At 53.9% G+C, this 13,491-nt stretch overlaps 2 protein-coding genes and 1 non-coding gene across 7 annotated transcripts; 2 read left to right on the top strand and 1 right to left on the bottom strand.

Moving 5' to 3' along the window:
* Positions 1 to 212: 212 nt before the first annotated feature.
* On the top strand, positions 213 to 316 carry LOC117797324. Its single transcript, XR_004622257.1, has one exon. It is a non-coding gene; the product is annotated as a U6 spliceosomal RNA (small nuclear RNA).
* A 785-nt stretch (positions 317 to 1,101) lies between these two features.
* On the top strand, positions 1,102 to 5,068 carry SDR39U1 (short chain dehydrogenase/reductase family 39U member 1). 4 transcript variants are annotated; one of them, XM_034648444.1, is made up of 6 exons: positions 1,102 to 1,202; positions 1,483 to 1,589; positions 1,697 to 1,779; positions 2,150 to 2,271; positions 3,057 to 3,200; positions 3,466 to 5,068. In XM_034648444.1, the coding sequence occupies exons 1-6, from the start codon at positions 1,187 to 1,189 to the stop codon at positions 3,876 to 3,878; spliced, it is 885 nt and encodes a 294-aa protein (XP_034504335.1). In that variant the 5' UTR covers positions 1,102 to 1,186; the 3' UTR covers positions 3,879 to 5,068. The 4 variants fall into 4 exon arrangements, with proteins under 4 accessions (XP_034504335.1, XP_034504334.1, XP_034504336.1 ...); XM_034648443.1 differs by lacking the exon at positions 1,102 to 1,202 and adding an exon at positions 1,239 to 1,268; XM_034648445.1 differs by lacking the exons at positions 1,102 to 1,202; positions 3,057 to 3,200 and adding an exon at positions 1,239 to 1,268.
* A 107-nt stretch (positions 5,069 to 5,175) lies between these two features.
* Positions 5,176 to 13,460, bottom strand: KHNYN (KH and NYN domain containing). 2 transcript variants are annotated; one of them, XM_002921035.4, is made up of 7 exons: positions 12,696 to 13,460; positions 10,752 to 11,866; positions 10,494 to 10,624; positions 10,312 to 10,408; positions 7,373 to 7,480; positions 7,069 to 7,170; positions 5,176 to 6,511 (listed from the first exon to the last, which is right to left on the bottom strand). In XM_002921035.4, the coding sequence occupies exons 1-7, from the start codon at positions 12,894 to 12,896 to the stop codon at positions 6,259 to 6,261; spliced, it is 2,007 nt and encodes a 668-aa protein (XP_002921081.1). In that variant the 5' UTR covers positions 12,897 to 13,460; the 3' UTR covers positions 5,176 to 6,258. The 2 variants fall into 2 exon arrangements, with proteins under 2 accessions (XP_002921081.1, XP_034504333.1); XM_034648442.1 differs by having other exon boundaries at positions 12,478 to 12,838.
* Positions 13,461 to 13,491: the final 31 nt, after the last annotated feature.

Raw genomic sequence — 13,491 nt, 5'->3', positions numbered from 1 at the left:
CAACAGAAACTGAAAAAAGACTGGAGAAAGACCCAAAAGAGAGCTGTGGCTTTCACTAAGGCCATTTCCAAAGGGGGTTAGTGTCCAGCAAGTGTCCAGTGAAACAGAAGTCAAGAAAAATGACTGAAAACTGGACATTCGCTTTGGTAACACGGGAAATTGGTGATCTTGGCGATACAGTCAATGAATGATAAAGGCAAAAGGCAGGAGCGGCGCTCACTTTGCCGGCACTTATACTAGAATTGGAACGATACAGAGATTAGCATGTCCCCTACGCAAGGATGACACGCAAATAAGCAAAGCATTCCATAATAAAAAAAAAAGGGGGGGTGCCTGGGTGGCTCAGGTGGTTAAGCGTCTTGCTTTGGCTCAGGTCATGATCCCAGGGTCCTGGGATTGAGCCCCAAATCCGGCTCCCTGCTCCCGGGGAGCCTGCTTCTCCCTCTCCCTCTGCTATTCCCCCTGCTTGTGCTCTCTCGCTCTGTCAAATAAATAAAATCTTTAAAAACAAATTAAATAAATAAATAAAAGACGGGAGTGAATTAAGGATTAGAAAATGGACACCACTCTTTTGAGAAGTTTGGCTATGCTGGCGAAGACAGAGAGGGCATTTGCATTCTAAGAAAAGGGCTAGATTTGTGTTATTTTAAGAGGAGGGGAACTTCGGAATGTTCAAAAGAAGACAGGAAGGAATCGGAAGGGGGAGAAGAAAAGATAAAAAGGCAGGGTTGAAAGGAATCCATTATAGGGGTAGGCGAATTCTCTTGCATTACTACTGATCCACCGGGCTGAATGGACGGCCAGATTTCGGCGGTTTGAGTACCTACAGGCTTTCGGTCAAGAGGTTTTGGGGGGTTGGTGTTTTGTTTTGGTTTATTCCTGCACTAAAACATTCCCTCCTCGGCCTTCATCCCTTCCTCCCCCGCCCACTCGGTCCAAGTCCACCGCCCCCCACCCGTCTTCGCCACTCCTTGGAATGAAATATACGGCCTTCTCCATGAATTCTTCCGGGTCGCCGGGCAGGGCCACGCCCAGTCTCAATCCTGCGCGGCCGCCCATTGGACCGCGCTTCCTGAAAGACGCATGCGCACAGAGGACGTAGTCGCTTCCAAGATTGGGCACAACAGCACCACCACCACCACCCTCTCCACCAAATCTTGCGCAAGCGCGTTAGGTCCTGGTCGCTATGCGGGTGCTCGTGGGTGAGGGAGGGGAGAAAGGGAGAGTAGGGGGCGGGCTTATGGAAAGGTTGAAACAAAACTTGAGAGGTGGGAGGCCGTTTCTGAGGGAGGGTGCTGCCTTGGCCTCCTACCCCAGGAAGCCGAATCTCCCCAGTCCCTGTGGCCTGTGTCACCTCTGTATCGCGGGGAAGGGGAGAGGAGGGGAGAAGTCTGGAGTCAGATGGGATGGCAGCAGAGGAGGGGGCCACAAGCGGGGACAGACTGCGACCCCGAGAGAATAAATATCTCGTATTTTCTGCAGGTGGTGGGACGGGCTTCATTGGGACAGCCCTAACCCAGCTGCTGAAAGCCAGGGGCCACGAAGTGACGTTGGTCTCCCGAAAGCCGGGGCCAGGCAGGATCACGTGGGTACGTCCATCCTCTGGAAACTGTGGGAGAAGGTCTGGTTTGGCAGCGCGGGGCGTCCCCACCCCCACCCCCACCCCCACCCCCCAGCACTGTGTTTTCTCTGACAGGATGAACTTGCTACGTCGGGGCTGCCCCGCTGCGATGCTGCTGTCAACCTGGCGGGAGAGAACATCCTCAGCCCTCTCCGAAGGTCAGCCACGGCCGTGAAGCTGATATCCTTCAGAGCAGGGGAGGACGGTGTGACCGTGATGAGAACCTGTGAGCTGTGGAGAATGGAGATGTCAGATTGAGAACTAAACTCCAATCCCAAACTATTCATCCCGTCCCACTCCTCCCTGCACGCCCACCTGCGCTTCTGCGCTCTCAGCCATTGACTTACGTCCTCACTTATAACTCAGGATGCCCAAAATATATGCCTTTTCTTTCTCCAGGAGAGATGGACCATTTCCCTAAACCACAATGCAGGGTTTTGCTGGAAAGGGGTCTTAAGTCCCAGGGAAAGAGGAAAGGATATGTGTGTATGTATTTAGTGGCTTATTTCCCTTTTGTTTCTCCTGCAGGTGGAATGAAACCTTCCAAAAAGAGGTTCTCAGCAGCCGCTTGGAGACCACCCAGATACTGGCTAGAGCCATCAACAAGGCCCCACAACCCCCCCAGGCCTGGGTCTTAGTCACTGGTGTAGGTATGTCCCAAATCACCACCCCTTGTATTAGCCAGAGGAAGAGAGGTCGCACACAGTGGGAAGGGCCTAACTCAGGCCCTTCTAGCTCTACATGCCCCAGAGCGCTGGTCTTTTCCAAACACAGGAACTTCCTAGGACTTCCATTCATGCATATTTCTCCTGACCTTTGTGTACTTTCACTGAGAAATGGGGATCCCTAGAGAAAGAGGGGATAGTGACACTGTTCCTGATGCCGGGAAAAAGTCCCACCTACTCCCAAGTCCCTTGCTTGTCATGGCACTGTTCTTTACAAACAGAATTCCTGATTCTTGTATTTCATCATTGGGACCGGGTAATTGCAAACAACTATAGAACATATGTCAGCCATTACTCTAAGTGTTTTACATGTATTACTGCATTTAATCTTCACGGAAACCCTAAAGGGTAGGTACTATTATGATTCCCGTTTTAAAGATGCCAACAGAGAGCTTATATAACTTGCCTGAGGTCACAGGCTTAATATGGCAGAGCTAAGAGTAGATCTCAGGCAGCCTGGCCCCCAGGTCTTTGCTCTTAACCACTACACTCTAGCAGCCCCTCAGCTTAGCCTTGCAACCAAAGATAAGTTACCCCAGGACGAGAATGGGTCAACCCGTGGAGCAGCTCAAAAAGAAAATATCTATGGCTCTGTCTTCCCATGGGAAGATCCTAGGGGCCGAGGAAGGTGAGACCAAGAGGAACATTGGGTGCCAAGGCCCAGGCAGGACCGAGGACACTGGGCCAAACCAGTGCTGTTCTCCCGGCAGCTTACTACCAACCCAGCCTGACTGCGGAGTATGATGAGGACAGCCCGGGAGGGGATTTTGACTTTTTCTCCAAACTGGTAACCAAATGGGAAACTGCAGCCAGGCTTCCTGGAGAGTCTACACGCCAGGTGGTGGTGCGCTCCGGTGAGAACCAGGGGCCTGGCTTTCAGACGGGGTTGGAATGTCTTCCATGGGCCGGGGGTGTGGGGGAGTCAGGGAAGCTGAGTGTCCAGAGAGTGAGAGGAGGCTGCCATTTCTGGCCAGCCTGCAGTGGGAAGGACGGGAAGCCCCAGAGAGAGCCACATCCCTCAGCTGCTACAAAGCTAAGTTGGCACAGGGGAGGGGAGAGGGAGGAACAGTGGAACTGCCTGGAGGCTAAGGGCCGTACTGTCCCTCTTGCCTGCTCTAGGGGTTGTGCTGGGCCGTGGGGGCGGTGCCATCGGTCACATGCTGCTGCCCTTCCGCCTGGGCCTGGGGGGCCCCATCGGTCCAGGCCACCAATTCTTCCCCTGGATTCACATCAGGGACCTGGCAGGAATCCTGACCCATGCCGTTGAAGCAAGCCACGTGCAGGGGGTCCTGAATGGAGTGGCTCCAGCCCCCACCACTACAAATGCTGAGTTTGCCAAGGCCTTCGGCGCTGCCCTGGGCCGTCCAGCCTTCATCCCTCTCCCCAGCGTGGTGGTGCAAGCGGTCTTTGGACGAGAGCGTGCCATCATGCTGCTAGAGGGCCAGAAGGTGGTCCCACGGCGGACACTGGCCACAGGCTACCAGTATTCCTTCCCAGAGTTAGGGGCTGCGTTGAAGGAAGTCGTAGCCTAAGTGGGGAGGCTCCTGGCTGAGCCTGAGGCCTAGCCCTCTCCAGAGGCTTCCTGGTTAAAGACTGTAAGTGGATTCAGGTACTCCTCTGAGGCCTGAAACTATCTGGTTCTTAGGGATTCCTCTCCCTGCCCTCCTTCTCACTGTTGTTGCTTCACCTTATTTAACTGAGAGACTGTCCACTGTCTCAAGGTTGCAGTCTCGTCGAGTTGGGTCCTTAACCTCTTCAACTCCTTGTAAAAGAATTTCCAAGTTTGGTTTCCCTACATGTTCCATTACTGTCCCAGGTATCCTATATGTTGTGTGGAATGCTCTACGATTGAGGCAATAAAGATAAATTATTTCACAGGCTTCAGTTTGCCTCTTTGGCCTAGATTCTCCTGGAATTTATGTCCAGATGAGAGAAAAAAATGCCAGATGACTTTTTCCCCTACGTGGGGTTTTGAACGTTATAATGGGCAATTATCTCCCTTCTTGGTCCCTTCATTGCCAAGAGCTGGTAACAAATCTGGGGCATGAGGTTACGATAAAGGTGGAGACGAGAAAATGAGAAAGATGATGATCCATTAACAGTGGATTCTGTGGTCCCCCTGCATACTTGTCCACACAGTGCCATTAGGGTGCCATCAGAGGAAGAGACAAGGCCCCAGTCTGGAACAGCCTCCAGTCTGTCACTGAACAGCAGTGAATTAATAAAGCAATCACATGCGGGTCCTAGGTCATCAAGCTGCAGTAGGACAAAGCCAACGTCCCTGTCTGTAAGAAGCTGAGGACTATCATCTCCCTGGGGCCACTTGAGGCAACCCGGGTCCCTAGCACGAAAGGGCAGATGATACCTGGTTATCGGCTACAACTTAACCAGCAGTTCCCCTAGCCCCCAATTTGGGCCATATTAACCAATGTCCTTTCTTCCCAGAGGGTATGGGCTGTCTTTGAGTCACTGTCGCCCCCTAACTAGCTTCTTTCCAACACACCTGCCCCCAGCTCGGGTCAATACAGGCTAGTGGTACAAAGCAGCATTGGGGAGGAGGGGTGAAGACACTGGGACCCAGCGACTCCTCCGGCATCATCCAGCTCCCCACACTGGTCACTGGAACAAAGAACTGCGGTGGCAGTACTTAACTTGCCGTGCCACTCGGGGGACGTCACAGCCTGAAAAGGACCATGTCCAGGGACTTGCCACAGAGCCCAGACAGCACAGAATCCAGGGGCACCTGCGGTTTTCACTTTCCAGATAACTGGTTCATCTTGATCCAACGTCTAAAAACCCTCCCATCCCCACACACAGACACACAAAGCAGAAGTGGGGCTCACTTTATGCCACATATGTGTTCTGTAGAGAAAATGCTGGGGTCAGATCACATTAACATTGTCATTGCAGAGCATGGCTTCATCAGTTTGGCGAACACTCAACACTTCAGCAAGTGCATCTAACCGGGGACTTTCTGACACATTCGTTCATCTGTAAACACTTGAATGCAACAGGAAAGCTGCCATTTATAGGAACCCTGAGAGTATTCTGGTAATGCAAACAGTCACCCCTAATTAACTGTTTTGTAAATGTGGACTTGGGGGGTTGCCCAAAAGGGACGCAGCCATTATAGGGCATAGGCTACTGAGGATGCAGTGTTAAAATCTGGGGCCTGGGGATCCTCAGCTCTGGCGAAGTGAGGTTTTGGTTAGGCAGCCTGTGCAGCCACAGACAGACACACCTGAGACTTGATGCAAGTACCTTTCCTCCGAGCTTTCCTCTTATGTTCTCATTTCTCTTCCCAGCCGGCATTTTTACCCCTGATTTACAGGCAGAAGTAAAGGCCAAGCAGCTCCATCAAAGTCACAGACAGACATAGCTGAGACCGGAAGCCACGTCTCCTTCTGCCTTCTCCACCAGCTCCCCGCTGCCCCACTGTGACCCAGACCCCATGACACTAGCCTCCCCAGGGCCCAGCATTCCCTTCGATGCACCCTGGAGCCCAGCCAGGCCTGGGAAGGAACCTGGCCCTCTGACATCCAGAGCCACAGCCGGGGGAGGAAAGACATCGCTTCTTTGCCACCTGCTCCTGGTTCCCCACCCCCCCAGCCTCCATCCCCAGCTCAGTTTGAAGGAGGAGCCGGCAGCCCCGATCTCCAGGACCTGCTCTTCCCAGCGGGCCCCCACTCCCTACAGAAACCCTGTGCTATGGCAAGGTTGAGAACTTAAGGCTGAGCAGAACCTCTTGAGAGCTACTTAAGGTCCTGACTCAAGATGAGATCAAGTCCCACCAACTCAGAGTGAGTCTAGGTCAGGGTCTTAGCAGCACAAGGACCCTCACAGAAAGAGCTGAGCCGGGCCAGGCTGGAGCTGACAACGTGGCAGCCAGTCAGTCAGTCGGGCAGGTGAGGCTCAGAATTTGAGACTCAGCAGGGCCTCCGAGAGCTGGTTGATGTCCCGGCAGTACGGCTCCCGCTGTAGGATAAAGTCCACCTTGTGGTCCTGGCCCCAGAACACCTCCAGCAGCTGGCGCCGCAGCCGCTCGGTCTCCCGGGTCTTCCGGATGCCACCAATGCCTTTTTCCTCCTCTTCTCTCCCCTGCTGCTGCTGCCCGGGTTCTGCGAAGCCCCTGGAAGGATGCTGAGCCTTAGAAGCCCCCTGTGCCCTGGGAAGAAGCAGAACAAGAAGAGCTGATGACCACCCTGGAGGGAAGCGAGAGCTCAGTGGGTTCCGGGTTAACGGCCCGCCTATTCCCGGCTTGGGAGTGGGGCTGGGGCCACGGCTGAAGACACAGTCCTGAAGTTCCCCAAGCTGACCACGGAGCGGCAGCATCAAGCCACTTCTGAAGGGGAGAACAGTTCCTTTAGAACCAGGAAGGTGAAGCCTGTCACTATTATGATCTAGTTCTAGTCTGATACATTGATCGCTTACTTAACAGTCCAGAAGAGGGAGTGTGGAATACAACTGGCTGTAAGTAAAAGCAACCATGTTCCAAATGATCCACCAAAAATATGGATTAGGGGAAGCTCCCCGCCCGGCCAGGAGGACCTATGGCAGGATTCCCTGAAAAGCAGTGAAAGGCCAAGCCCGCAGCAACCCGAACCACTACAGAATTAAGCTGGCCCAGATGAGGTCACACTGCCCCCAAGTCTCCAGGTCTACAAGGCCCCTGCAGACAGAGGGCCAGGGCTGGGGGCTGCCTAGGAGAATCTGGGGCATTACCTGACTGGCTTCTTCAAGAACTCATCCAGTGTGGGGCCATTTCGCCCTAACGGGTCATCAGGAACCATGAAGAGGTTTCCCACAAAAGTGAAAGGCAGCAGGCTGGTTGCGGAAAGAGAACATATGGTCACAGAGGGGCCCTGACGAACCTCCCAGACAGCTGAGACCAACAACACCCAAAAACTGGCCACCACCCTTCAAGACCGTATCAAGCCCCTTCCCAGTCTTCACCCGGTGGCAGAGCAGAACCGGTTTAGAGGAAGGTCTGAGCACGCGCCCTGTTCTCAGGGGAGGGCTCCCTCACCGCTCCCTGATGATAGCCATCCACTTCTCAGACTCCTCCGCCAGGTCCCGGAACTGGTCATTGGACACAATGACCCCATCGGTCTCTTCAGCCAGCTTCACCATGAACCTGTCTCAAAAATCACAGCAGCCGTTCTGGGATTCTCCAAGGCCCCAGCCCCAGAGAGTATTATCGACAACCATGACCCACTTCTGGGGATGGAGATATGGGCCCCCACCTCACCTTGACCCCACCAGCAAGTGACTGACAGATTCAGGTGCCATGGGTTGGAGAGGAAACAAAGATGAATCCAGCGTCGTGTCCCAGTAGCATCCCCTCCACCCGCCACAATCCTCCATCCAACACTTTGTGCCTCGTCAGTGAGAGGCAGTGAGATCTGGCTCGAGCTCTGTCTTCTCTCACCCTACCCTGGTGAGTCAGTCACAAAGCCATCATGTTCTTGCTCTAAAGCCTTCCACTCTGCCCCTTCCTTTCCAGTCCTACCATTACCCTTAGTTAGCTATCCGGACACTGCAGGTGAGACACTGCATAGCCTGATAAGGGGGTCCCCTGACCCCAACCATTTACCACCCTCCAGCCTCTCCTGCCTTCCCCTCAACAAATCTCTCCCCTGCTTGCCCTTTATCTACCGAGTAAAGTCCACACGCCCAGGCCTGGCAGCTAAGGCCTTCCAGAACCCAGTTCAAGCCACCCTTACAGTTTATCTCTCCTGGTATTCCTAATAAACTTTCAACTCTGCCAAAATCAATGATCAGATAACACCCTGTTCTCCAAACATGTCCTGTGCTGTCTGACTGCCACCACATTTCTCAAACTATTCCCTCCATCTGGAGGTGCTTCCCTAACCTCACTGACGAACAGAATCACCAGGGAGCTTTTAAAAAAGAGACGCCTGGGCCCCACTTTAGTAATTCTGATTCCATAAGACTGGGACAGGACTCATGAGGCAGTGGATGGGGGTCTTTTCTAACAGATTTAGAAGCCAAAAGATGCAGCACAGCCCAGCCCGGGTCCTCAATCAACAACAAAAAAGGCAAATCCTTCCTTCCCAGAAAACCCTCACCAGAAGGGGGCTCCCTTTCCTCCCAGTTGCCACTGTGTCTGGTTTGGGGTTTGTGTGGACTGAAGTCAATGATCAGGCCTTCCCTAATTCCCAGCATCCCCACCTCCTTCTGCAGGCTGTGGGCCTACTGCTAGGTGCTAAGTGAGCAGGCAGGATTTGAAAGACAGTGTGCGTACAGGAGCCTAGTGAACAGGATTCAGTGTAACAGATGTCTGGTTCTGAGTTTCTGTCTGGGAAACAAATGAAGGAGAGGACATATGAATGTACATGGTATCACAGGGTATACAAAAGGCATTCGCAGATTAAGGGCATTTTACTATCGTGTTACTTGATCTGTTACTCAGCACTCCTCATTCAGTAGGCCTGCGCCACGCACCACCGTGTTACTCACTGTAACCAGACAGAATTCCAAATTCGCACTGGGCTGCCTGCCTAGTGGGACCTACGTAACTGTACAGACACGTGCCTTTAAAATTCATTACAACTGACTCGCTCTTCAGTTTCAATTCTGTGTCAATGCTGGTGTGGAAAGTTTCCACATCTTGGATAATCTGTGAAATCTAGACATGAAAGAGAAGAGCATTGGGAGAAAGTGAACTGCCTTTTTGTAGAACACCATTTGCTTGTTAGGGAGAAAACATTATGTATTTGAAAAGACAAAATATATAATCACTATAGTCTGGAAACTAGTTTTTTCTTTAAAACTGAAAATCCTAGAGAATAAAGAACTTGTCGTAAAATTTTTTAATTGGTTCACTGGATTTTAAAATCTGCCCATTTCTGGGGCGCCTGGGTGGCTCAGTTGGTTAAGCATCTGACTCTTGATTTTAGCTCAGGTCATGATCTCAGGGTTGTGGGATGGAGCCCCGCGTCGGGCTCTGTGCTCAGTGTGGAGTCTTCCTGTTCCCTTCCCTCTACTCCTCCCCTCCACCCCATCCCCCACCTGCTCTCCCTATCTCCAAAATAAAAAATCTTTAAAATCTGCCCATTTCCCCACTACGTGTGTACCCTGGGGAGATAATGCACCCTACATTTTTCATCTAAACATTTTGGCAGCTTTACATTCTCACTTTTCCTTTGCCATATAATAGCCTTGGTCAAGAGAGTTAACCTCTCTTACCCTATGTCTGTGGTTCTGTTATGACAGAGACGAGACCCACTGCCACACTTGATTGGGTCCATGAACAGTTAAGGAATATCACTGTACGCTTGCATAGGACCTTGAGTGAGGCAAGCACATCCCTTAGCTCCTTTTGATAGCCACAAGGGAGGGTGACTAAATGAAGAGGACCCCGAGACAAAGAGGTGAGCCCACTAAGAGACTGGTCCACGGGCAGTCAATGAGTAGTACAACCTGGGGCTCAAATTCAGATCTTCTGTTTCTAAGCCCAGTGATCTTTCTATTCGAATGTGTTTTGTATAGTCTTAGCGTGCGGGGCTTGTGTCTCTTCATTTGACTTGTGATTTTGAACATTTACCCTGGTGCTTCCAGAATGCTGGGGAATTTCTCTACATGTCTGGAAATGTGGGCGGTCAGAAGGTACTTGTCAGTTACTTACGTCACCAGCCTTCCCAGCTTTCCATTAAACTAGTATTTTCTAGAGAGGAAGGCACTACACAAATAGAGGGCAGCATTCAGTTTGAGGAATGAAAAACGAATGAATGGGCAACAACGGTTGTCTACCATCCGTTTCATCGCGCCTGTAAGGCAGGTGTACTGACCCATTCGTACAGGTCCACGGGGGAATAACTGGCCATGTTCCTGCTACCCAGGCTTGGAGACAGCACAAGGGGTCAGGCGCTTCTGTCTCTCCCTTGGTTCCCCCCCAGGGTGTTCCCTGAATCTCAGGACTGGGGCCAGGAGAGAGGCAAGTACCTATCATCGTAAGAGGAGATCCTCTTGCCATCCATGACTCGGGAGGGAGTGAGGGAGAGCAGGCTGAGGGAGTAGAGCTTCTGCAGGAAGTGGCCCTCTAGAGAAACACAGGAGCACAACGGGGTTATCCTCAGGCTGAAGCGGGGCCTATCCCAGGTTACAAAAGACCAGGCCCAACTCACCTCTGACCTTGGCATCCTTACTGAACCGCCACTGAGGCACAAAGACAGTTATGTCCCGGTGGCCCCGGTCCCAGAAGTACTGCACAGCGATGGCGATGCCCCGGCTGGAGAAGTAATGCTGGAGACCGTGCCTGCGGTGGGAAGGGGTCAGCGCTCTGGGGCCCCAGAGGAGGGGCCACTCAGCACATGTCCCCAGAGTCAGTAAAACTGCTCGGATCATCCCCACCCCCAGGATCCTGAGGCCCACTGGGTACTCACACCATGGCCACGTTGCTGCCATCAATGACAATGTGACGGAGGTCTGGCTGGCCGGGCACATTGGCAAGGCACAGGGTGAAAGGGTCCTGCAGGGCCTCCTGGAAACGCTGCGTGCCAGTCACCAAGTTGCCCCCGCGTGTGCCTCGTTTCCATGGAGACCCACGACCTCGTGCCACGACCTGCTGCTTGTCTCCCCTGTCTCCTCGGTCTCCACAGTGCCACGGGGGTTCGGGCGCAGGTGGAGGGCTAGGCACCCTTGGAGGTGAGGCTTTCCCGTTGTGTAGCCGCTGGAGGAGGGAGGCTCCCCGGGGCTGAGCTGTCCTCTGACAGGGGCCCTGGGCACCAGCAGGCTCACCCTGGACACAGAACGACCTTCCTCTGTCCTGAGGCACCCCCTCCTTGCCCACGGCCTTTCCTGTCAGGGGCCCTACCTGCCCTGCCACTCCCCCGCCTGACTGTGATCTGAAGGCCCCTTCTTTATCCCAGGCCTCTTCCCCAGGCAGCTCTTTCCATTCCAAATCCATCTCCCTGGGACCACCTTGCTTCCCTCCCTCCTTCTCCATAACCTGTCTCTCTCCCCTTGACTCTCGCCACCCCGTAGGTCCAGGGTCCAGGGACTCCCTGCCTTCACTCGAGGGAGTTCTGACTCCCTGGTACTGAGCACCCAGTGGGCCTGGGCTCCCCCCGCCACAGGGGGGGAGTGCCTGGGGCCCCTGCCCCCTGGATGCCTCCTGCACCAGGCTCAACAGTTCTTCCTGGACAGCCAGGGGCAGCTGCAGCAAGTCCTCTCTGTGGGCATCCCCACAGGGCTGCAACAGGGCAGAGAAGTCTCTCCGCACTCCAGCACACTGAGAGGCTTCAGGGGAGCGCCCCGGCCGGAAGTCCCAGCTCAGCCGTTCCACCAGCTCCTCCACTCTGCTCTGAGCCATGACGAAGGCCTCGGTCAGGCCACTGACCATCAGCGAACCGGGGGGCCCTGGCACGAGGTGGGCTGATGTGCTCCAGACCAGACAATCAAGGAAGAAGCCCTGGGCTCCCAGGAAGACGCAGTGCAGTTTGGGTGGGTAGTGGACTTCATCCCGCAGTTCTGGGCTGCAAAGACCCTTCAGGAACTCCTTGGGGAGGAATGGGCGGGGTGGGGGGAGAAGGAGACTGCTAGAATTCTACATGGCCCAGTAGCCTCTTCAAGCCCATTGCACCCCCCCGCCCCAAGCTCCAGGATGCCTGGGCAGAGCAATGGAGCCCCACAGGTCCTGACAGACGCGAGGATTAAAAAGGGATCAAGAATCTATCTCTGCCCCTTCTCAGCTGATAGTCTATGGCTAATATCTCCATTTAGAACTTGACTCTATTTAAGATACTATTATAATTAACTGATTATAATTAACAAGGTTGTCTCTCTAAATATTTATGCGTGTGTATGTGTGTTATATATTTCCATCACAATGACTGTCATTGCTAACTTTCGCTGACCTCATGCTTTATCTCATTCGCAATAAGCCCAATGAGGTGGACACTGCTATTATTCACATTTCACAAATAAGGAAACGGGAGACTCTGTTACAGGGCTGGTAGGTGGTGGAGCTGTACCGGAACCTCTGACCGAAGGAAGCAATGTGGACTGGCTTCCCATCCCCCAGTGAATTCCTTGGTGGGGCCTGCTTGCCCAACTGGATTATCTCCAGTCTCCCCAAACAGCACAACTGATTTGAACACAATCAATCACCTGTCTCTAAGTCTTGGCAGAACCTGGCTCCTCACGGCTGAAATGAAACCAAAGCTCCACAGAAAGGCAGACTTGCAAAGTTCCTCAAAGTTCAGGGCCACTGAGGTTGCCAGTAAGACAACCAAGGAGTGAGTGGAGATTCTCCCCAGCAGCCCCTCCTCTCCTCTGCGTAGGGGAGGGAGTCATCGTTCCCTGAAGGGTCAGAGAGGGGTGTTCACCTTCGCTCTGCTGGCGTTCTCCTTGGGGCCCTCCAGCTGCAGCCAGATGTGAGGGTTCTCAGGACAGTCCTTCGGGAGGACACTCATCCCCACGCTGAAGATGCGCTCCACGTAGGGTTGCTGCTCCCGCACCTTGTCCTCAGCCTCGGCAGACACGGCAAAGCGGTCAGGGGACGGGGAGCCAGCCCCCCCGGTAGGCATGGCTGCTTGGCTACCCAGCCCTGGAAGGAGGGAAGGCAGCTCAGAGCCTCCTCGTCCCCTCAACCCAAAAGTTGGTCTCCCAGCCTACACCAGCTATCAACAGGCCGCGCCTAGTTAGCGATCTAGTAAACACCCTGGGTCCATCTAGGAAGGGAAGGTCAGATTATCCGGAACCGGGTCTTCTCTCCGAGTGGAAGTCATGGGCAAACAAGGCTGCCTATTGGGGATGGGTATCTGGCCTTTGGAAAAGGCTGACCACACCCCTAAGCAGGAAGAGTGGGGGGCTCCAGCTCTGTCTGGAGACCAGAAGTGGACAGATGACGAAACAGTCTCTCTCCTCAGGGTCTCTGCAGTCTCCGGGTCCAAAGCGGCCTCTTAAAGACGAATCCTCACCGGGGCTTGAACTGGGATGTCCTCTGAAGTCCCCGATCTGCCATGTCCAAGGTTCTAGCCCCTCCCAACCTCCCCCCTCCCTCCGAGGTCCGCCGCTCCTCTCCGTGGCGCTACGGCCCCACCCCGGGCCCAGGGGCCAGGCCGGGTACCGCCCACAGCCGCCTGCGGCCGCCCGCCCCCGGCCGCCCCTCCCCCCGGCCGC

Source organism: Ailuropoda melanoleuca, chromosome 20 (genome assembly GCF_002007445.2).
Source record: "Ailuropoda melanoleuca isolate Jingjing chromosome 20, ASM200744v2, whole genome shotgun sequence".
Taxonomy (NCBI): domain Eukaryota; kingdom Metazoa; phylum Chordata; class Mammalia; order Carnivora; family Ursidae; genus Ailuropoda; species Ailuropoda melanoleuca.
Note: the sequence above shows the minus strand (reverse complement) of the source record. Positions and strands in the feature narration are given on the sequence as shown.